The sequence below is a fragment of the Halyomorpha halys genome, unplaced genomic scaffold (assembly GCF_000696795.3).
Source record: "Halyomorpha halys isolate HHAL.00 unplaced genomic scaffold, Hhal_1.1 Scaffold111.1, whole genome shotgun sequence".
NCBI classification, from domain to species: Eukaryota; Metazoa; Arthropoda; class Insecta; order Hemiptera; family Pentatomidae; genus Halyomorpha; species Halyomorpha halys.
This window is the reverse complement of record NW_027109684.1, coordinates 1,986,648-2,011,085: the sequence shown is the minus strand read 5'-3', so window position 1 is coordinate 2,011,085 and position 24,438 is coordinate 1,986,648. Positions and strand designations below refer to the sequence as shown.

General features: G+C 28.0%; 1 protein-coding gene and 1 long non-coding RNA gene across 4 annotated transcripts in view; one reads left to right on the top strand and one right to left on the bottom strand.

The window, feature by feature from the left end:
• The window catches only part of LOC106677896 (uncharacterized), a 66,491-nt gene that overhangs the window by 12,225 nt on the left and 29,828 nt on the right, over window positions 1-24,438 (top strand). For all 3 annotated transcript variants that reach the window (XR_001342658.3, XR_010843562.1, XR_001342657.3), the window contains 2 exons: window positions 1,746-1,917; window positions 20,594-20,764. This is a non-coding gene — a long non-coding RNA (uncharacterized lncRNA). The remainder of the gene's footprint in view (window positions 1-1,745; window positions 1,918-20,593; window positions 20,765-24,438) is intronic.
• The window catches only part of Corin (corin serine peptidase), a 224,334-nt gene continuing 216,624 nt past the window's right edge, over window positions 16,729-24,438 (bottom strand). The window contains exons 13-19 of the mRNA XM_067047823.1: window positions 23,364-23,508; window positions 23,088-23,257; window positions 20,614-20,794; window positions 19,690-19,849; window positions 19,491-19,614; window positions 18,653-18,801; window positions 16,729-17,319 (exon numbers count right to left, since the gene is read on the bottom strand). Of these exons, the coding sequence (XP_066903924.1) occupies window positions 17,143-17,319; window positions 18,653-18,801; window positions 19,491-19,614; window positions 19,690-19,849; window positions 20,614-20,794; window positions 23,088-23,257; window positions 23,364-23,508 (1,106 nt within the window). The 3' untranslated portion in view covers window positions 16,729-17,142. The remainder of the gene's footprint in view (window positions 17,320-18,652; window positions 18,802-19,490; window positions 19,615-19,689; window positions 19,850-20,613; window positions 20,795-23,087; window positions 23,258-23,363; window positions 23,509-24,438) is intronic.

The window sequence follows — 24,438 nt, the reverse complement described above, 5'->3', positions numbered from 1 at the left end:
AACTTCATACAGGCTATTCTGCCCAGGTCAAAACATTTATATCTAATAAGTCAAATATCCATTAAAAACCACAGACAAAATTATTTCTCTTTAAACAAAATTATTTTATTCAAAATTTTCATAGATAACTAATACAAATAATCACAATATTACTATAAAAATGTCTATAGAAATAAATACATAAACGTAACTGGCAATGAAGATGACCAGGCTTTGGTTCTTTGGATTCTCCAGGGAAATTTATTAAATTATATTTCTCTGGTTGAGAAGCGCTGTCACGAGCAATTTACTGTTTCTCTAGAGCTCCCCCTTCCTTCATTATTAATTTTCTTTCATAAATTGTTTTTCCACCCAACACAACTCAGGGTGAAGTTTTAAACTACCATCTTACTGTATACTCGAATAACGTATTAGTCAAATAAATTACAGTTTATAAATTGTCATTATAACTTAATTTGATCCACTTATTATATCTGTTGGATCACAAAATGTTATAAGTCACTTCTATATCTTTTCAATATTGGAAATTTATAAGAAAAAAATGTCAGCTTAAGATTCTGTGGATTGATTTACCTAATGCAATTTCGCATTGTTTTTTTTTCTCATAAATTTGATGAAAAAACTAAAAAAAATGTGCTATCTTAAGATAAACCTCTAATCTCTTTCCCTACTAAATCTTGTATTAATATTCCACGAAACCCTATTGAACAGATTCGCTATTTTGAACTCGGTCTTGACAAAGGTCTTACTTGGAATCCCCATATTAGATTGAAACGACAAGAAACTGCTCTTTGATTCTGGTTACTGCAACACTTAACCTTGACAAACGCTCTAAACTACAAAAAATCTTATATACTATCATAATCAGACCTATTTGAACATACGGAATTGAGCTTTAGAGTTCCAACAAACATCAAATTCCTCTCGCATCCAATCCTTATAATCCATAATCCTTTATGCTGCTTATTAGGTCACAAATAAACTCATCCTAAAGACCTCAATATCCCACTCGTTGCAGATTTGGCATGAAATAGATATAAATGCTTACACACCCAAACCGAGTTAGTTCTTAATCTCTCATCCTTAACAATCCCTAATAACGCTCCGAAATGTCTGAAGAAAAGATGGCCACGGGATTTTTTAATTTAAAGTTATGATTGACGTACCACCATTGGTTGGTTTCTTCTCAAGATTATCATGTGTTCTGAAACATTTGTCATGCTTACTTATAGTATATTTTTTTTAACCCATTATTTAGGACACTGACGCCGACAGGACGGCCACAAAGGTAGCAGACAGACACAAACAGACTCAGACTAGACTGAGTACAAGTAACTAAATTATTTGAATCAACATACCTGGTGAGCCCCATCTCCAACAGACTGACACAAAATACAGACTACCGTTCCCAAATAATCAAATCTCCTCAGCCCTCTCTTAAAATGCATTACCCAAATGCAGAAAAAGAGGCTACCTTGAACCCGTTTCTATCATGACTTCATTCTCACGAACCAAAGGGGCTTGGAAGAAATTTTTTTTTTATACAGTTGTAAATTTCAATAAATAAATAAAAAAAGATGAACGAAGGAGATTCCGAATCGTGAAAACCCCTTCCTTTAGGAAAAAGTTACTCATAATACTTTGCCATCTGACCTCTTATACAAGTAGCATTTACAATATTTTATTAATTAGTAATGAAGTAAGCTTTCATAATATTTTTAATGTAACTGATTTGTTTTTTTCAGTGAACTCAAGCAAGAGAAATACCTGTCCTTCCAGGTTAATCTTAATCTCCCTGAAACTCTGACTCGAAAAAAATAAAATACAATAGAACACCGCTCATCCGTTTTAGTAGGTTCTGAGATATCGCTGTTTAAGCTAGAGGGGCAGTTCAATTGGGGAGTGTTAAATTAAAAGGTAAAAATTAATATGTAATAAAAACTAATTATAATTAATGATACGCATTATTAACATTTAATTACATAATATAATGCAAAGGTATTATCATTTGTTAATAATGATAAAGTTAAATTTAGTAGACCTATTTAACATAGTTTCACATAAATAAAAATTTATTTAAACATCTAGTTTTATACAAGAGTACTTTTTAAAGACTTTTTTCAGCTTTAATTACAGTTACAAATTCAATTGTTTTTTTACCGAATTAATGTATGCTCAGCACTTAATTAATTTTCCTTTTACCTGGGGTTGGTAAAGGGACATCCTGCTACAAAAAATTTTAATTCTTATGCTAGTCATTATCTGTAGTAACCTATAGATAAAGTATTAGTTTTTTTAATCACCTTTAATATACTAATTTAATTAACTTTCATACACACCATAAAAATTAAAGTATAATTAAATCATTTGTGTAACCTCCTCCCAGTGTTGCCAGATACATATTTTCTTATAATAAAAAAATATATATTTTATCTATAGTTTACTACATTTGCAATGGATTAAACTAATCTTTCATATTCGTTTTATAATTTATGCACTTGTCTTGGAGAGATAGATTATATTAAGCAAAACAAAACTTAAAAATTTAGGAAAACATTTCAACAGCTGCTTTTAACGATGGACACATCAGTTGATTTTAACAAAGCGAATTTAAATCTCAACCATTTTCTTAAATATTACATACTTTAAACATTCATAATAAATTTAGAAAGCTGAAGAAATGCTAAAATTGGTTTAAGTTATGGCTGAAATACCGAAATATTCTATTTCAAATATTTTCCTTTAGGAGCCAGCACCTTTATCTCTTCTGTCTACTACCATGAACAAATGTGATAATTGTTTCTTTTAACCAATTGGATACTATATATCTGACGACAAAAATGTCTAAGTTTTTTTTTAAGTCTAACTTTTTAGTGAAAGCATCATTAATATTTTACTCAGTTTCCAACAGCATTAATTTCAAGAGTGTCCTTTTGAGGTTATGAAACTACAACTAGGCAAATGGATTGGACATAGTTCAAGTGACTAATGATAGTTGAGCAACTCAGAATTCACACTATTAATAAACACATTTTGTCAGTTTTGGTGCAATCTAATTTCTTCCATTATTATTGTTGCTTATAAAAATAACAAAATAATATGTAGGATACTTTTAATGTGATGATGTATACCTTCATTTTATACTAATGATTTAATTATAATAAATTTAAATAATTTATTTCTTCTTCGTTAGCTTCCCTGTTTAGTCCCTGTCAACGTAGAGGAGTCTTCAGCCAAAAATTCCATTCTTCCCTATTTCTAGCTTGGTTCCTCACCTGTCGGAGGTCCTTCCCCTCGCCATACAGAGTCCCTTAATGTAGTCGAGGACATCCTAGTGTGGCTCCTAGGCCTTCTGCCATCTAGGACACATTCCCTTGGTATTAGAGGATCACTGTGGTCGTCCATCCTGATAATATGGCGGAACCGCTTTAGCTGACGAGTTTCCAGGACCTCTTTCAGTTGGGCTATCTGCAGTTCCTGACAAATCCTTTCATTTTCATTGCAAAGTCTGTCCTTCCTTGTTTTTCCAATCGTCCTTCACATAAATTTCATTTCAGCAATGGTAATTCTGCTCGGCTCTCCTGTTGGTCTGTTAATATCCAACTTTCCTCTCCATACAAAAGTATGGGTAGATATACTGCCTTGAAGATGCGTAGCTTGACATTTTTACCTACTTCTCTCTTCTCTACCACAGGGTTACAAATCTGGTAGTTTTGTGCAAACTACATTTGCCTTGTTAATCCTGTTAGATATTTCTGTGCCTGCCTTTCCAGATCTGTCTATCACTGTACCATGTTTCTTTATGAGGGATGTTTAATAACAAAAAATAAATTAAAACAGATTTTATATATTGCATGAGTAAAACCATTTAGACTTTATAGTCCTAAGCTCTATGAAAAGCTAATAGTATCCACTCAGTGCCCCTGGATGATATTCAAAGCTCAAGTGTCACATTCCCACATTTCGACCAAGACCAGATAGTTATTGCCTTGTATAAATAAAAAAATTTGTTAGGTACAAAATTGGATAACTCAGTAAATATCAAATTATTATTTATATATATTTTTTATGAATAAAACTAAGCTATAAAAACCTCTTGAGTGATCCAAATGAATTCAATACTTTCGATGTCAATTGTTACTGACAAGAGGTTAGGTTCTTCTTGAGTCCCTTCAGAGTTCTTCTAGGATGTATGTAACCTCCTTAAACCTTCCTTTTCTTACACCCATAAGTTTTGAGGACTAGTTCCCTTCGAGCTCTTACCCAGTTGGTCAGGAAACTGGTGCCCTTTTCGTTATCCCGACCCTTGTTATCTATTCTATATTTTCTATTCTGGTCTAAATCTAATTGCTACATTCCTTCTTATATTAGTGACACCGAGAATATAAATGAACATGAGGCCTTCTGAGAGACCATATTAACCACTATTAATACTCTGACATAATCGAACAATCTTTGTGATAAGAGGCCATCAGCTCATGTGATATTATGGGACATATTTATATATACACAACACCCAAACAACTGAGAGCTTATCACTAGCAGGTAAATCAAGTACTTCGATTATCTCTGCTAATTGAAAAATCTATTATGCCAACAGAAAAGCCACTTTGGTAGCAAACATTTTAAACATACCTAGACAAGTCTAGATATATTAACTGACATTTTAAACAATCAATGATCCTTCATAAAAATTGTTTCATCCACCAAAGTCTGTGACAATATGTGTAGATAGAGATAGTATTCCATCTATTTTCTACAAAATAATAACTCTATGAAATTACAAAAAAAATTGTGTTTCACACCAAGAATGTGAAAGAAGCTCCATTCAAAATTGTTAGCAACAGTTGTTTTTTTCCACTTTAGTTGGATGTTCAGTAGCTCTAAAATATTAATCTAAAACCAAAAATATGTCTGGTGATTTAGTAGATAAATATTTTAAAGAAAAAAAGATAAATAAAAATGGTGTTTCTTTATTGTTCTAAGTATGTTTTTTTACTTCTTATACTGAGCAATAAAAGGGATTGTGAACTAAATTTTCTCTTAACAGTATTTAGTAGGGTCAGTCCAGGTAGGAACCAACAAATGCATCTTGAGTCCAACTATAATAAATGGTTGAAATATGAATCAGATGGTGGAATCATAGTGTTGACCACACTGTCGCCCATGAATACCATAATGAGGAGATCCAGCTTATAAGCCGATGCATTACTAATTATTTAGGCTTTTTACCAACATTTTTGAATAATCACTACTGGCATCTGTAATCATTGAGAATTAAAAAGTAATTAATTGAATCTTATCAGAATTTTATTAGTAGACTGTATATAATTGAATAATTAGATGGACCTGATGATGTTGTAAAAAGATTGGTTTGAGTAAATATTTATTATAAAATAATGTTTCTGCCTAAGTTCCAAGTAATCATCAGGAATGAACAAAATACAAAACATTTTGTACAACAAATGGTAAAATTATAATGATTATGATAAATTATGATGAAGAAAATTATGAAAGTGGAGAAAGTAAATTAAAAGAGGTTGAAATGCAGGAAATAAAAATATTGATAACAAATAAAGTTAATTAATAATCAGATTGAAAATGTAAAACTGTTGTGATAACAGATAAAATAAGTTATGAAAGCAGTAACACTAAAAGAAGGAAATGTAGTGTAAGGTGGGTTGATGAATCAATTGTAAAGATGAATAAATATTGGGAAGAAAAAAAAAAGGAAAATTCTCACCTTAAGTTTTCAGCCAGCTGTGAAATAAGAAAAGGAAATGGCAGGGAAGGGAGTTGTCAAGGCAAAAATATAAAACAAAATAAGAGAATGTCAATTAATTTATATGGTAATTATTCATATGCATTTAAATGGGTTAGAAGAATGTGAAAAAATAAATAAGGCAGATTAAGAAATAAAGCTATACACTTTTAATTAGTTAAACCAAAGTAGGTGACATGGAATACAAAATTAAAATAATAATATGCACATCAAACAGTTATGCACATAATCACAACTTTGAAAATAACATTTAACTACAATTATATAAATATATCATCTATATTTATCACATAGTAAAGCTGAAGCACAACATTAGATTTAACATACGCTATAAGCACACATTAGACGACTATTGCAAGTACACATAAAACACCCTACTTGGCATATTTTTGTTCTGTGTCGTTTTTACAATGGACAGAACAAATTCAAACAAGAAGGAAGCACTGTTATAGTTTCACAAATCCAACAACAGCCTTCCAATAAAGCTCAATATTACCTAGCTGTAATCAAACCTAACAGATTGCCATAGAAAATATTGTCGCTGGTGCGGTATGATTCTAAACGTTCCCTTTACTATATCAAGTAGGCATGTCAAATCAAAATAAATATCTCTATTACACATGAAAATATGCCATTATTCCTAATAGCTACTATCACGTTAAAACACAATATTTTATACCAGAGGACATTGTTTTTATAATAATAATAGTAGTTCGTTACTAAATCTTTTTCTTTCATAATACAAATTTTTAATTAAATATATATCTAAAGAAAGGTGACAGGCATTATAATGATCAACATAATATTTCTGTATTTTTTATAGTGTGATGAATTTTCAAACAATATAAAAAAATATTGGTAATTTATTAACAGTTGAAAAGTCAAATGTTAATATTGTAATTAAAGTAAAATTAAGAATGATTCTTTTATCTTTGATAATATGATCATTTATTTTATAATAAAACAACATTAAATCACATATTGATTTAATAAGTAAAAAAAAATATATATATTAGTCGGATAAAACAACGATTATTTTTATATAAAGCAAATTATTGAGGCTGCACAAGGTTGACATCAGGTGTCATTTTTTTTTTATAATTTGATATTCAGATCACAATATTACCATATACTAATAAATTCATTATAAAACAGAAAAGTAATTTTTGAAATTTATATCTGTTTTAAAAATTAACAATAAATCTATCTGAAGTGGAACAGTACACATTATAAAAGAAATGACACAAGTTACTCTTATTTACCACACAGAATCTTACAACTATTACCAACATCTATTAAAATTTACATATAACACAGATATATAAGCATTATCTATAATTAATTATATTCAATATAAAAACAAACAACATTTATTAAATTATTTCAATTAAAACAACAATAATAAATAAATTATTATAACAGTATTATATTTTCATATTTTTTTGGTAAATATAGCTGCTGGCAATATCCTTTTGGAACTGTATTCATCATAGTTTGAATACTAATATTTTGAATACCATCGTAGTGACCAGAAAACAGATTTTTATGCTCTAATATCATAAAATTATGCAACAAAAATTTTTGAAATCTGCATTGGAATAGCATTTTTTTTTTTTAATTATGTGATAAATAACATTTAGGTAAAGAAATTTTAAGTCACCTTTCTTGTTTATTAAAGAAAATTTAAATCTCGAATTTTGATCAACATTATTTTTATTGCATGAATACTTAAAAAAACAACCCAGCAGCCATAGCTTATAATATTTAATTATACTGTTAATATGAGATATGGTCCTCATTTTATATAAAGCTATGATTGTATTATACTTCCTTCGAACTAATTGTTATATTCTACGACATTGTTATATTTTTATATCATTTTCCAAATATAACAAATATTTCAACAGTATTTATGATGTAAAAATTGTTTGTAAATGACCATATAATTTGATTAAGTAAAGATTTGAAATGAAATTTTAGAAACAAAAATAATAATTGACATTAGAAGTATCTCTGTAGCCTACTAATGGCGTACAGATAAGACCATTTGAAAATTAATACAACAATCTAATATACAAGAAAATAAATAAATGTATCTCTATGACATGAAAAGAAGCTTTATGCATATTATCTATAATTATCTCTGAGCCCGGGCTGTAGTATGGTACCCATACGTAAAGTCACATAAACTTTGTCAACAAGAAATATTAGTATCTTAAACATATACGTTATAGATATATACAAAATAACAATATATAAATTCTTTTTGTCTGTTTGACATAAAAATATAGCTTGCTTATTTAGAGCTATTAATAATTCTCTTAAAAAATAAAATCTACATTGCACTTAAATTTGTCATCTGAATTTCTTTATTCAGTTTTTTTTTTCTTTTTTTAAAAGAAAATGATATAATAATGAATCATTTGAATTAAACAAAAACTAATAGTTATCTTTATAATTAATCATTTATTTTAAAACAAGTTCAAATTAGAATAATTTTTTTCCACACTTCTAATATAGTTTCAACAAACTAGATACATATATACACAATCACTAATGTTACAACACTGAAACTGAAATTCGAAGATATCTAGTACTACCTACTTTTCTAAATTTAACTTGGATTTTGTGCGTTTTTCATTCTATGATACCATATTAGGACATCACATACAACACTGATTAATTCTACATTTAGGATAGTAATGGAATCTGGAATTCAATCCAGTTTTTTATTATATTTTTTTTATATCTTCATAAATAACCGAATGATAGCAGACATTTCATGAAAAAATATTGTTAATCCATTCCAAAGTAGTCGAATATTTCATAATTGATGATTTGATTATTATAACATCGATATATAAAATAATTGAAGAATATCCTTTATGTTGAGCAGGTTAACCTAATATGAAATAGTTTTCGCTTGTCTAAGTTAAACTACCTTTGTAAGTCACAGAGATTTGTACGGTATATTATTTTATTAATAATTGAAGACTACAGAGAATTGATATACTAAATATGATCAAACTAATCTATATCGGATAAAAAATTCTCATTCATTCAAAACATTTTTTACTCTGGTGGTTGAGTTAAATTTAATTTAGCAGTGTTTTAAGAATCTATTGATATTTTTAATTTTAAATATTTCCTCTGTCTATCAAAACTCATTCCACTAAATCACTCAAGTATTTAGGGTGGCCAACCATTCATAGTTTGTTTACCATCCAACTTTTTTGTTAAAATTGCCTTGTACCCACTTATTCTACTAATGAGCTCTTTAAACCAAAGTAAATTTGTTTAACCTCCACAAAACGTACCGATAAAGGATAGAATTATACTCTAATAGTGATGATATATTTTATTATAAGCAACAGGGAAAAAATTAATCTTGGATATTATTCATCTGTACCAGAGTTGGTGAAAAATTAATTACAATTACTGTAATTTGGAATTACAGAAGTACAATTACAAGTAATTGCAATCACCAATTATATTCTTATGTAATTGTAATATTTTCCTACTATTCCAAGTAATCATAATAATTGTAATTACAAATATTTAATACCAGAACAGAGAAAATCTGTTTTACAGTAGCTCCAAAATATGAAAATGATATAAAGTTTAAGATTGTGCACTGGTATGTAGATTTAACAACGTATTGAGGTTTATTTGTATATTTTCCAAGATGATGTAAATAAATATCAAATTCATTTTTTTATTGTGTGTAAAATATTAACTTTTAGGATTTCTGTTCAAAAGAAATATGTTCAAATAAACTGAATTCAAATATGAGTTATATTACATGTAATTTTATTGCAACTATTAAGGGTCAAAAAGTAATTGTAATTGAAATTATTTAGCATCAAGAAGTAATGGTAATTGCTATTACTATTACAGTAATTGTTATTTCTTTTACACAATAACAGTAATTGTTATTTCTTTTACACAATTACAGTAATTGATATTTCTTTTACACAATTACAGTAATTGTTATTTCTTTTACACAATTACAGTAATTGTAATTGTTTTTCAAATCTACTAATTTTTGATGTTTTGGACTATTTAACAGTTAGTTATCTTAGTTAAATCACAGTTCAATTAAAGATGTAATTAAATTACTCATGTATCCATTCCTGTCCAACCCTGATCTATACAATAATAATTTTAAAAATCCAGGAAGTTCCAAATGGAAAAATGAATAAATAGATGAATTTCCAACTGATATTCTTTTTTTTAACAGCAAGTATTCATAGTAATCCAGGTTGGGATGAAACTTACCAACTAGAGTTTATGGAAAATAGAGAACAGGTTCTTTTATCCACTCTCAATAGTTAGAAAAAGTGAAGCTCACATAACCTTCATTCTTATCAAGTTCTAAAATCTTTTCTCTGAACATGAGAGATAATCTTATGCAACTAGATGCCCAGTTAAATAATGGTAAAATAAATATTAATTTAACTTTATCAATAAAACATGCAAATATGATATGTTTTCACCAAATAGGTAAATTAGATAAACCAAATATGGAATTAAAAATTTAATGAAACCCACAAAAATTTTCTTCTCCTTTGGTGGTACTATGGCTTGTGTAGAGCCAGGGCTCATGTAACTTCAACTGTCAGCATTCTCTGAGAAGTGCTGTTGCCTTCCAGTTATGGGCATGGAGGATAGTATAGGTCTTTGCTTACATTCCCGACCTATTTATCCATCTTGTTTTGTAGATCCACTCTTCGAATAGCTTTCTCAACATATACTATCCAGGAAAACATCAGATGTTTCCAGCCCATCTTAATCTGCCAATCTTTATCGACCTCGCTATACCAGCATATGGACTTCTGTAGCTCATTGTTTGCCTCATTCATCATTCCTAGTTAATAATGAGTATTGCACTAAATATTGTTCTTAAACAACACAACGCTCAAATTAAAGGAGAGTTTCTTTTTTTGTTCTCGATATTGTTAAACATTCCGACCCATATGTCAGTGGTCTGATAAAGGTTTCATAAATGTGTAGCTCGGTCGGTTCACAAGAACTTTAAATATACATTTAACTTCTATTTTATTAATTCAAAAATAAATTGAAAAGATAGAAAATCTCAGAACACCACACTTTGGGGTTTCTGATACCTCAAATTATTCTGATGTTGATAAAATATAAAATTAATTTTCTGCTCTAGCTGAATTTAGGAACAGGGCCAACAATTTTCCATTCAGATAGAATCCATATAGTATTATATAAATCTAATGTTTACTTCAACACTTCATGTTTTACTTTTGCTTATAAGACGTGCTAGCGGTTGGCCAACCCTGTTTCAAAACAATATGTTTAAGATGCATCTATTGGAAAAATATAAATTGATTAAGATTTACAAATACAATCTTACTATAAAAATATTAATTTATTTTTACAACATAAGATTTAATATTCATGACATGGAGCTTGTTAAAATTCCTTGAGTGTCGGAATTATTTTTCATTATATCCTATTCAGGTACTGGTTGAATTTTGAAGAAGGCATTAATATAAAAAATGTGTAATTAATTTGTTGATAATTAAATGAAAGAAAGGAACATTTTTTAAGTCAGTGCAAATAGCTAAGCCTTATATGCTTTCATTTATTTCATGTTATAATTCAGATTTACAATTCATACTAAGCATAAAAAAATGAATAAGGTTTACTTAAAACAGATAGATAAAAATACTGAATATTTTTTAAATAACATATTTTGATTAATAACTTTTCACAATAGTTTTTACTTTTGTTCTAAAAAAATAAATAATTAAATTTACAAATTGACTTCTTTCAACAAAATTAGTTTATTAATGTATTAATAATCAACATTTTTTTTTCTTCATTTTTCATTCTACCAAGAAGATTCATTAAGTGATTGATATATATATATATATATATTTATCATATCACCGAGTTGTAGAGGAGGAATGGGCAAAGTTTGCCCTAGTCCCTTATCTACCCCATCTCAAAAAAACAAAACATGAAAAACCCCAGAAAAAATTATAGCTTTAAGCTTAAATTAAGGAAAATTATCATGGTAAAAATTAGTTGTAAATAATATACTCTTCACTGCTTTGTAAAAGAAAATGATTCCAAATATGCAATAAGAAACCAACCAATATTTTGATGAATTTTTGGTTTATAAGCGAAATCAAGACTTTTTATTTGACACAAAAATCCCAAGGTTCCTTGTTGAAAAATAAAAATTATCAAAAATAATAAATAAAACACAATTTAAAAAAAAAAAAGTATGATGTTCTTTATTTCATATTTAGGTCCATTTAGCTCTTAGTAACTTAAGATTTGATGGAATGACAAATTAATATTATATTTATACACAATATTTTCATTGTCTCAATTATTGTTAAAATTATACTTTAAATTTTTATTTTGCCAACCTCATTGTAGTTATCCATTCATCCAGCCTATATTTTGGATGGTCTACCCCTGGAAACCCCCTGGAATACCCCTACAGTATAATGCCACCATTTTTATAACTTTTGCAAGAATGATAATTTTTTAAATACATATTTCTTCCTACCGAATAGAGTAATAACCAAAGAATCTCAAGGTTTATGATGAAAGATACTACCCTGTGAAGAATTTATGAGGGGAGATGCGGTCTTTTAGTGCAATTGAATTAATTGATAATCTGCCCATTGTTTTTCAGTAGATGATTCAAAAAGGATTATCTTTCGGTTTATCATTATAGGAACCTGGCATTTAATTTTAATATGAAATGATTTGAGACTAGTACTGAATAAAGGATATACTTCATTAAGTGAGCAACACGTTCCATGACCAAACCTCATCTGTTAGAAATTTTTTTTATTTCATAGATACTTAAATGTTTCAGTAAAAAAGTTATGAAAATATTTTCACTCATTAAGGAAGAGACTTCTCTGGAATACCCTTATTATAAATTACAGCCTGCATGTAATCTACTGTTGTTTTTGGCACTTAATCCATTGGCCGCGAGGCCTGTAATGAGCAACAGTGCCAAAAACACTAAACCTATTCATTTTATAAAGTAATTTTTATGTATATAATTAGCTTTTAAAGGTTTCTTACTATATCCTTACCAGCTATAAATACAATATATCTATATTCTATATATTGTCGGAATGGAAGATACATTGAGAATTATTGTCTACATTTTCATACAAGCAGCAGAGTGTCAATTACTCAAGAAGTAACTGATATGAAAGTGAGATATGTCTAGGTAAAGTAAGATATGTTGTGGAGAAACTAATCATAATAATTAACAATTGAATTAAAAGTAACAATAAGTAAAACATGTGTGAATTTCTTAAATTTATAAAGGAACAATGGTACTGATGAATTCATTCATATATTTCTCTGAGTAATTACAAAATGGGAAATAGTTGTAATTACCATTTTTACTTTATTAACGTAGTGTTAATACCTTTGGAAAATAACACAAACCCAAGAAAATGGGACAATTAAATTTACAATTATAATCTATCATCTATTTTATAATTCCATTTAATCTTATTTGAAGTGATTTAGTAGTTTGTGTTTCAATCAATTATAAAAAAAAAAAAAAAAAAAAAAAAAAAAAAAAAAAAAAAAAAAAAAAAAAAAAAAATAGGAAAAAGTTAATAATTTAAGTTATTTTATTTAGACTTATAAAGGTATTGTATTTTGTAGTTTTCAATGTTAATCAGCGAGACACTGGCTTTAAATAAGAAATAAAAAACTTAATAAAGTACATTTACTGAAACCTTGATTAATATATAATATTAATAATTTTTTTGAGAGCCTGTTTATCAATCGTTTATAACAAGATTTTTTTTCTCATTAAAACTATCATTGATATTTAAAAACTTTACTTATAACTTTGAAAAATTGTTTTAAAAAAACAGATATTGAGATTATCTAACACCTCAGTGGTTTACAATATTATTCAGGACGTGGTAAAAATATTTATATACGTAATAAATGCTCCTTTTTAGCAAAGAAATTAATTTGATTTTTCTTAAAGTCGCAGAACTACTAATGGAAGTAGAAAAATATATTTCATTATTTGTTCATTCTTATATAGTTATTTTTTGTTCTTTAATACAATAAAATACAAATTTCTAATTTGTTTTATGGCTGTGAATAGAGTAAAAGAAACAACAGCCTAAAGCTTGTAATGAGCCAAGTTTGATCTACCAGCACTAAGGTTGTTAATTTTTACTGAAACAATCTAATTACTAATACTTTGAATTCTATTTATAATCTATAAATTTTCTCTAAACTTATTTAAACAAGTATAATGATGGAAATTTCAAAACTACCTGAAGCTATTGCTTCAAACACTACTTTCCTCTGTAGTTATCAGCTATATTTTATATGAAAATATTGTCTCCATTGACAATTATAAAATAAAACCAGATATAGAAAGCAATTAAAATTTTCAAAATTTATGGATATGTAAAAAAAAAAAGTATCTTATTTTTATATTTATAACATTGTTCTAAAGACAGCATTCAAAATGTGAGTTAAAAAAACAAAAAAAACATTGTCTCATTCCCTGATGATTATAGGGTTTTATATTTTGAAGCCCTAACAACATTTTTCAAGCTCCTAGATATTCATTTAATTTATACCTGAATATAACAAAAAAAATAAATAAAAGATCTGAAACAAAATGTTTTTATTAATTGTCCCAAAGCTAATAAAACAAGTTGTCTTTCATCTTTACCCTGTTCCATTTATCAAATAATTTTTATGAGAATTATTTTTCCATTATTAGTGAAAATGTCTTTTGTTTTTGTACTAAATGTTGAAGATGTGAACTTAATCAATTATGTAAAATTTAAATGATTTAAGAAGTTTGGTGGGGAATGTGGTTTAATATAGTACAGTTAAGTAGCATTATTCATAGTAATCAATGAATTTTAGGCCTTTAAAAATTAATCTAGAAACTTGTAACTTACACTCTGCTAATTAAATAAGAAACATCAAATTTGTAAAGGTTCTGATCTCTTAACTATTTTTAAACATTTAGAAAATAGTTTGTTGTTAGAGAAAAGAATCTTTACAAAATGCTAAAATCTTACAATTAATAAACAAATTTTTATTGTCATTTGCAGTATCTTTTAGGAATGGGATCCTAAAAGCCCTATCTTAACATTTATTTAATTTATAACTATCTCTACATTTAATTATTGTACAATATTGTTAACCGAAATATATCGAGTTAAAGACAGACACATTTATAGATAGAGAATATTGTCATAAACATGTATTGTCATCTATTTAAAGTACATATTATATGGGATTATATTGTCATATGTATTTTTTTTTTATTGTCCTATTTGGAAGAATCGTGAGATTATTGACTTAAAAACTACTGCATCCCTTCATTTTAATGAATAAAATTATTCTTACTGTCCATTCTAGCTATAAAGGGCTAAGTTATATTACGTTAATATAATTTTTTTGAAAGTGTAAAAAAAATAAGTAGTCAATGTTCTTTGTTTAATGATAACCAGATTGATAACATTAATTTAGTAATTATCATGGAATGGCTCTCAGGAAATCTAGTTTAATTTATTTTAAAATATTAAATAAGGTATAATATTGAAACATAAAATTAAATTATATTTTAGCTATGAATTAGAGCACCTGATATTTAATATTATTATTTTTTAACCCATTTAATTATAAGATCCATAATATACTTAGAATTTGAAGTATCAGTAATAGCACTATTAGATTCTTAGAAAAAAATAAGTTCTGGTATTCAAATAAATTAGCCTTTTTGATTATTTAGTAAATTTCATTTGAATGAATCAAAAAAAAAATATCACTGACTTAGTTGATATAAAGCTAATTCCAACATTATAATTAGTACAAAAAAAGTTAATCCATTGTAACATAAGACATATCAAGAAAATTAATATTAAATTGAACAACTGGTTGAATGTTGTATTGAAAGAAATTTTAATCAGAGAGAAAAAAATATTCTGATCATGAGATGTACATAGCAGTGGTTCTTGACCCGGCGGCCTGCTGACCATAGGTGGGCATTGAGAGACTAGGTTTGGGTTGTGGGAGGGTCTGCTTAACACATATTTTTGGCACAATTTATTGTTAGAATTATTTTATTGATCATATTTTCTGGCATTTGAATGTCAACTGGAAGATTTTTAAAATTTAATTTTAAGAAAAAAAAGTCGCTCAATCTGCATTTTTAATAATTTTCAAATATTTTCTGAGGGGTATCTCCTTTACTCCAAGTTGGGAGTGGGGATGGGCTATGCATGCTTCAGTTTCTGACTTTGTGGTAAGCAGACTTCTGTAGGTTGGAAACCAATGGTACATGGTGATGGAGAATGTAAAATAATATATATTTTTAAGATTATTTAAACTCTGAAATTAAAAAATTATTAAACCTAAAAATGTATTAAAATAATGGCACTTTTTCATACATTATTATTATATTAGTTCAGTTAGCCTGTGAATTCATTTATTTCTCATTATGGATGATACAACATATCTCAATAAGGCATCATGTTTTTCTGGTTATCATTATTCTTAGAAACATTTTATTTTTCCACACAAATGAATTTCAAAGTAACCATGAATGCTCTTAACAAAGCCCTTTTAAATTCATATTCCACTAAGATAATTTTATTAAGTACAATATTAATATTGTTTTATATTAATATTAATATATATAGAGATTTTATGTTTCTCAATAAAAAATCAAGCATTTATATTATTGATAACTATTACCTGGTTTACTCAAGTTAATATTATAAATTTATCTTGATGCCTAAAAAAAATTTGTTGGCATTACAATTAAATTTGGATTTGTTATTAGTTATTGTCTATTTGAATATTGTTAAATATAGTTTTAAATAATTAACATAAGCATTTGTAAAAATTTTGGTTAAATAATATATATTGTCAAAAATCGATATATGTTTATAAAATCTATTACATATCTAAATACATTAAGAAAATAGTGTTCATTTATCTCAATATTCTGGCAATATAGTTTAGTAGTGACATACAATGAATATGAATTTATTTTAGAAAACATTTCAGGTTTTAGCTAACGCCTGCCGATCTCCTCAGTTGTAAAAATACCCTCTATTTAGAATATGTTGCAGTAAGAAGAATAATCACATCAATGAATTTGAACATAGAGGCCGACAAGCACTATTGATTCTTTAAAATTGATTTCTGATATCCATCGGTCTCATTTCGAAGAATCAATCAATAGTGTGCGAATAATTTAGAGACTTGAGTAGCAATAGCTGAGAAAGGAGCTTCGAGAACCAAAATATAGGATTGAAAAGGGGATTACCCTTTATCTCTTCCTTTACCTCTCAGTCAGAATAGCGTGCTATCTGCTCCTTAATCCATGGTACGTAATGTGGAACATAGGCATAGACACCTGGAAGCCGAGGGTGAGCACACTTGATTCCCCAGGATACTATCCCCCCTACAAACCATCTATCAACATTCTTATTTGTGCGGCAAAGTAGTGGTCCTCCAGAATCTCCCTGTGAACAAAAATAAAGTTTAAGGGGGTTAAGTATATATAGAAACCCATACTATACAGTTAAACACTTATATTATTGACCACACCCCTACACTGGAAAAGTTAAACTTTTTAATATTAATCTTGAGTGATATCCACTAACCACAAGATTTTTTTACTAACATTAAATCTATTTTTTTTTTATTATATACATACAAAATTCATTGACATTTCTCAGTCTTATATCTTATATGACAGTCACTCTCTGTGTCCAAATCCACAGATTTTTAGATTGTAAATTAAAAAAAAAATCTTAAAATAGCAGAGAGTCAATTAACAAACAGTGACAAAGATAGATAGTCTGCTAAGTAGTTCTCTTCTATTTGGAATATGGAATTGGAGTATGGATATGGACACAGGGAGCAATTAGTATCAGTATTATAGGAAAAAATGTTTTTACAAGATAACTAGAGTAGTACTCCAAAAATTTAGTGAATTTTATATTTAATACAAAAAAAAGAGGGAGAAAAAAATCATGTTTATATTAATAAAAACATCTCAAGGAAGGTGCATATCACTCATGATTTATATATTAAAAATTTAAAAAGGAAAAAATTTGTATGAAATAAAAGTTTGAGAACCACCAACATAATATTTTAACTTGGCAGGAGTGTCCTACTTTTTGTCTCCTAAGAGGTATCCCATGCGCATTTATCTCATGGTAGACAATTTATACTATTTTTTACATATTTGGATATGATGATGACAAAAATCTTTAAGATTACTTTCAGTGAAATTTAAAATTGAAATTGTAAATTGTAGCTCTTCCATCAGGAGCTGAAGAATCCAGATTTCATAAAAGATCTAAGATCTTGTTACCTCGGCTCATGATTTAAAATAAGAAATACAGGATATATCCAACTGAGCGAGGAGTGTATTGGGGTAAGAGAAATTCTCAGTCTTGCTATTATGAGGAGCCCAAAGCAAAAATTAATCGAGTATAGAAGTGGAGGTAAAAGAGGAAGTAACATAATCAAGAGACAATAACAACATCAAAGGGTTAAAAGAATGTAGACAAAAGTATTAAAAAAATAGATGAAATAGTTTTGGAAAATATGGGAGTTTATTTCCCAATATGAGAAAAATACTCACAGAGTACATCTCTCTCGGGTTAAAATATTTTTTGTCATAGTGATAAAAACTGAAATAACTGCTAAATTGGTAATATTAAAACTTGCATATATATGTAAGCTTTAAATTTATGACAAGGCTAGAACCAAGGATTTTTTTATATATCGAAAATAAAAAAATATGATAGAGATTTTGATTTGAGATAATAGAAGAAGTAACTTTACCTGGCAAGCATCTTTGCCTCCTTCTTTGTAGCCAGCACAAATCATTCCTTGTGTCACATTTAGATCACGTGGTTCAAGCCATTTGTTGCATAAAGATCTGTTCAGAACAGGAACCTGAACTTCATTTACTGTAGCTTCATATTCTGACACTGAAAACAATTTTTTAATGAGTTTATAATGTTTCTCAAAAACCTTTACATTAAATATTTATTTCAGGATGTTCAATTGTTTATGATTGAATTAATATTGTATTAATGTTTCATAAAAATCAGAGAATATCATGGTGAGGCCTAGCTCACCAAATTTCTTTTCCTGATAAAATCTATTTCAAATGCTAATCTGGTGTAATAAATTGTTTATTGGCAGAAAAGTAATGGGTTTCATCAAAATGAAACCTTGTTAAATACATATTGGGGCCATTGAACCTTTAAAAAAGTGAACACATGACTATTGTCAAGTGGCTGAAGCACAGTGGTGACCCCATTGTCTTCCAACAATATTTAATCGGTGAAGTCAAGAACCAGGCACATCTACTGCTCCACCCTCACTATAATACTGAAAATGTTTTCAAATTCACAAGTCTGTCTAACAGAGATATAGGGATAGGTGAGACGGTCAGAAGTTAAAGTATAATACAAACTTATTGTGTTAATGATATAAAACTGTTCTCACAATAAGTAAATGTTTTCAATTTACGATAAGAAAGTCTGTCTAAAGAGGACTTATGTTACATGCTGTCCTCTAAAGCTTATGGGATATAGATTGATTTGTTATTTTAATATTATTCAAAAAATTAATTAAAAAAGTACAATTTTAGTACATAATTTTCACTACTTACTGTCAGAATCTTCCCGTTTCCCCCACCCAACAACAGTACACAATGTATCAGGCTTCAGTATATATCCCTCTTCAGGTAAGCACACGGGTACAAGATGTTCATGAAACGTAACCTTCTGCTGAAGCTAAATGAACAAATAAATTATTTAAGATACTCCTCTAAGAAATATTACTGTAATAATTTATAAAATTTTCTTTACCTGGAATAAAGCGACATCATTGTCATGAGCAATCCCTATGTTATACATTGGATGTGGTACTACACGTTTCACTTTTGCCTTCTGTCCAAAGTAAGAGTGAGCATGCCTTCGGGTTATTCCTAATTGTATTGTCCATCCGCTGGTATCACCATGGCTAAAACTTAAAAACAATTAATACAATAGTTTAAACTTCATGTATTCTTTACAGTATTTTTAAAAACTTATGACCTATGAGTAATCTGTATAAGTTATAATATTTCCTTATATAATATTTAATTATAAAATTCATCATTATAACTAATTAAAATCCTCTGGAGTATAACTGTATGAAAGTAATAAACTTAATCATAATAATTTTTCTTAGTAAATCATTTTATATAATTTAGTAGAATGCATGATTAAAGTTAAATATTATTTTAACCTGTTAAGTACATAATGATCAATTATATTCTAAATGCTGTTTGAACTGAAATAATTTGATTTTGATTTTTAATATGCTTCGGGTGGTAAGAACGAAAGACCCCTAACAAAATTGTCTTGGCTAGTGAACAAGCAAAAGTTATTTCAATCACAGTGCCTTCCTCACAAGCCTAATTATTGTTTGAACATGATTTGGCAGCATTATTCTAACTAAAAATTGATATAAAGTCTAGTAAACATTAAATATTAAAATTTTACTGAATAAGAATAAAAATATAACTGAAAATATAAAGGAAATTGTCTCAACTTGTACATTATAATGCCATATTTTAGGATAATAAAAATGTTTGATTCAGATACAAATTGATTAAAACTTGTGTTTAAATTGATATAGCCTGATAATAAGACTAGTAAGCAGATGATAATATTTATAAATATACTTATTATAAATTTTCTTGATTGATGATTTTATTTGATATCACAGTAGGTCTGCTTAGTACTCACTTTCCAACGCAATGAGAAGCAGTAAGAACCCATTGGTCTGATATAAGAACCCCAGCACAGTAGAAGACCTGCTCAGGCCCGCCCAAAAGAGCTGCAAGGAATGGCCAATCTCCTGGTGTCGATCGCACTCCACCTATGATCCTCTTTGAAGGTTGGTAGACCACTCTTCTTTGGCCGCATACTGTAATCAAAATCATATTATTTGTTAATAGGCTTTAGACATAAATTTAAGTAGAATAGCTATTTAAGTAGTTTTCTTGATTAAATAAGTTAATTAATGACAAACAATAAATGTTAAAAAATTGATTATTGATAATTTTAATGTATCATCATTTTATAATTTACCGACTCAGGAGGGCCATAGTAACTTCTAATAGTGAAGTTCAGATAATTAATGATTGTTAACAGCGTCATTAGGAGGATAGATTCAGGAAATTCTTGTAGGTATTCTATCACAGGAATAATTGGTGTAGGACTGAACTAAAGGCAAAATAAATTAGGTAACCATTTATTTACTGTGAAACCTCTTAAATTGAAACCCAAGGGAAATATGATTTTGTCTGTTTACATTAAAATAACATTTTCATGTCCAGTGACACCAACCTCTTGTCACTTGAAACCAAACGTTAGTTTCTGTAGACAAAACATTGGTGTCATGCTCAGTACACACTCTAATAGCCGGAGACAACACATTGGTATCATGAAAATTATTTTTTTTTATATCTCTTGATCAGAGGAGATTGATCAGTTCAACAGTGTAACATCTCACAAAATGGTTATTTTGAGATATGCGTGAAATCCTAGAAATAAGGGTAAGATCTATATAGTTTAAAACTGTAATATCTAAATTGTTTTTTTACTTAGATTTTATTAAATATGTTTTACTATATAAATCTTATCCTTATCTATAACATTACAAGCATATTTCAAAATAACTATTTTTTGAGATTTTTCTCTGTTGAAAAAGGAAGTAATCGTTGAAGACCGATTTTAGCATTTTGAATTCAGGTTTTTGCCAGCCTTATATCTGATTTTCATCAAAAAAAGACCAATTACATATTAAAGTTAAAAATTAATTTGTGCAGCCTGCATAATATTAAGAAGGAGTTAGAATAAAAATGAAATATTAGAATTAATTATATACCGTCACTTTATCATTACTGTGACTTTGTAGATACAAAAAAATCAATAATACAATTCTAATATTATTAAAAAAAAAAAAAATAATAACTTCAAAACATCATTTTAGGGACATCTAGTTTCTACCATCATTTAGTAGGATACATAAAAACTTTTTTCTTACTTCTAAAATTTTTTTGTAATATTCCTGATGATAAGATAATTTTTTCTTAAGTGACAATATCATTTTTCTTTTCAATATAAACTTTTCACATTGGATAAAAATTATAATTTATATTCAACTAATTAATATGAAATACTTCCTTATTTTTACTTGCAAGAAAACATGAAGTATGTAAATGAAACATTAAAAAAATAAAATTGTCTAAAAAAATCTTTTGGAATAGTCAATATTTATGTAGTTCAATAATGAAAATAATTTGCAATTTATATATGAAAAATTCTGAAAATTATTCCACAAAGTTTAGTATTTAATTGATTAATAATTATATCAGTCAATAAAACATTTGTAAAATAATTATAAAAAAAATATTTGGAAATTGGCAGATGGGATGTCAAATTTCAAAGGTCATTCTGGAGTAGCCTGTGACTGAATCAAAAGAAAATTGACACCATGGTCTTAAAAAAAAAGCCATGGACCCCACAGAATGGATTTTCTATTTTTTTTTTTATATATTTATGCTGCTAAATGTCTTTGAGTGCTACCAGTACCCCTAATAAAGTAATTAGATAGACTTTTTAATAAGATGAAGGAGAAATTTAAAATGAAACTATGAAAACCAACAACAAAAATACCTTCTAGGCAAATTATAATGATAAGTATAATTTATAAAATTGTCTACTAATTTAGAATAATAATTAGTCAATAATTAAATAACTACAATTGATATTGTATTGAACAATTGAAGAATATTTTTTATTTAATATAAATTTTCATTAATGCTCCAATATGTTAAACAAAAAAAAAAAAAAAGGTATTATGTAACTTTTTCCCAAAATAAGTGAACCTCAAATTTAGCACAGGAATCGTTTTATTTTCATTCATATTTTTAAGTTTCTTTCCATTATAGAGAGTGAAAAATGTTGGTAGGTAATAACATTTTTGTCCATATCCGGAGTGGAGGGGTTCCATAATAGAGGGATTCAAATAATTAAATTGTGTACCTAGTTGGCCAGGACTTCAAGAAAATTGTCCATTTTGAACGGTTTCTGTTATATAGGGGTATCTGTTAAGAGAAGTTTCAGTGCATAACAATAGTTTAAGCAAGTCATTAACCAAAATGCAATGTACATAAAATAAAATGTATAACACAACAAAAATCTATTTTACTTACAAACATTATGACAAGTGAGATCAAGGGTGGCATAGGAAGTGGTTGGACAGTTTCTTAGTTCCTTCAGGTTTAAACTTGCTTTTTTCTTCTTGTAAGTACCTCTCACTGATGTCGGTAATAATGTGTGACCATTTGTAGCTTTGGTGGTTATATGACTTGAATTGACTTCACTAAAAAAAAGATTAATTTAAATAATATTGTCATAATATAAAACGGACACTGATAAGCTTAAATAATAAAAATAAAAACTAATATTTTGAATAAATAAGAACTTACCTATATCCTAAAAAGTTGCATATTGATTTTGCTGAAGTATTTTCATTCCAGTTTTGTACACAAGCAGGTCTCCAAGACTGCAATTCTGGCTGAAAGATCTCAAGTTTGCCTTGTCCCTCATCTCCCATTTTTTCACTTAGACGTACTAAAAAAGTAATAACAATAATAAAAATGAATGATATCAATTATACCTATTCACTTGGAAATTTTATAACTATTACCTGTAAACTATTGAGAACCTGAATCTATTGTTGAAGGTATTATCTTTTTATTACAATTAACCCATTAATTCCAGAAGGAATCTGTTAGCACTTCCCTTCTGATGAAAAACAGAGAAATATCTCCGGAAGTGAGTGAAAAAAATTGAAAACATATGTTACTGTTGGAAGCACAAACACTAGGTTCAGTCTGTAGCCGAGGAAATTGAGGTGTTGCTTTTAAAACCCTTATAACTTCAGGGTTAGAATAGAGTGGTAACCCATAGATATCTATCTATCCCACCCTGTATATCAGAAATGATTTGGAAGGGGATAAAAAAAAAGTAACACAAACCTTTTGCAAAGTTTAGGTAAAACTTTTTATATTACACGGCTGACAACCTCTACTTAATATTTTCCATTGAACTAAACTGAAACCAGACTAGTCCCTTGGCCATACACGTATCCTACTCACTAGGGGCTGCATACATGTATGCCATCTACATTGAATAGGATATGGATTTTTTTATGGGGGTGTCTAAACTCTGTATTTATTTAGTCTTACATGAATGAGGCTGTGTTAGATGTGCATTTTGGAGAAAACCTCAGATGTTTAGGTGGACTATAACTTAATACAAGCCTATTATTGTATATTTGATCTTTATTTTGTGAAGAAGCTAAACTACATAACAGGATAACTATATAGCTACATAAAGAGTCAAAAGTAAAAATTATATTAGTCCACTTTTTTGAAAATTGAAATTCAGTGGCATCTTCTAAGGAACGAGAAGTACTATTGAATTTGTTATCAATAATTTATGTCATATCTTAAATTATCTTTTTTGTCCATTAATTTTTGTTTTACTTTTTTAACCAAG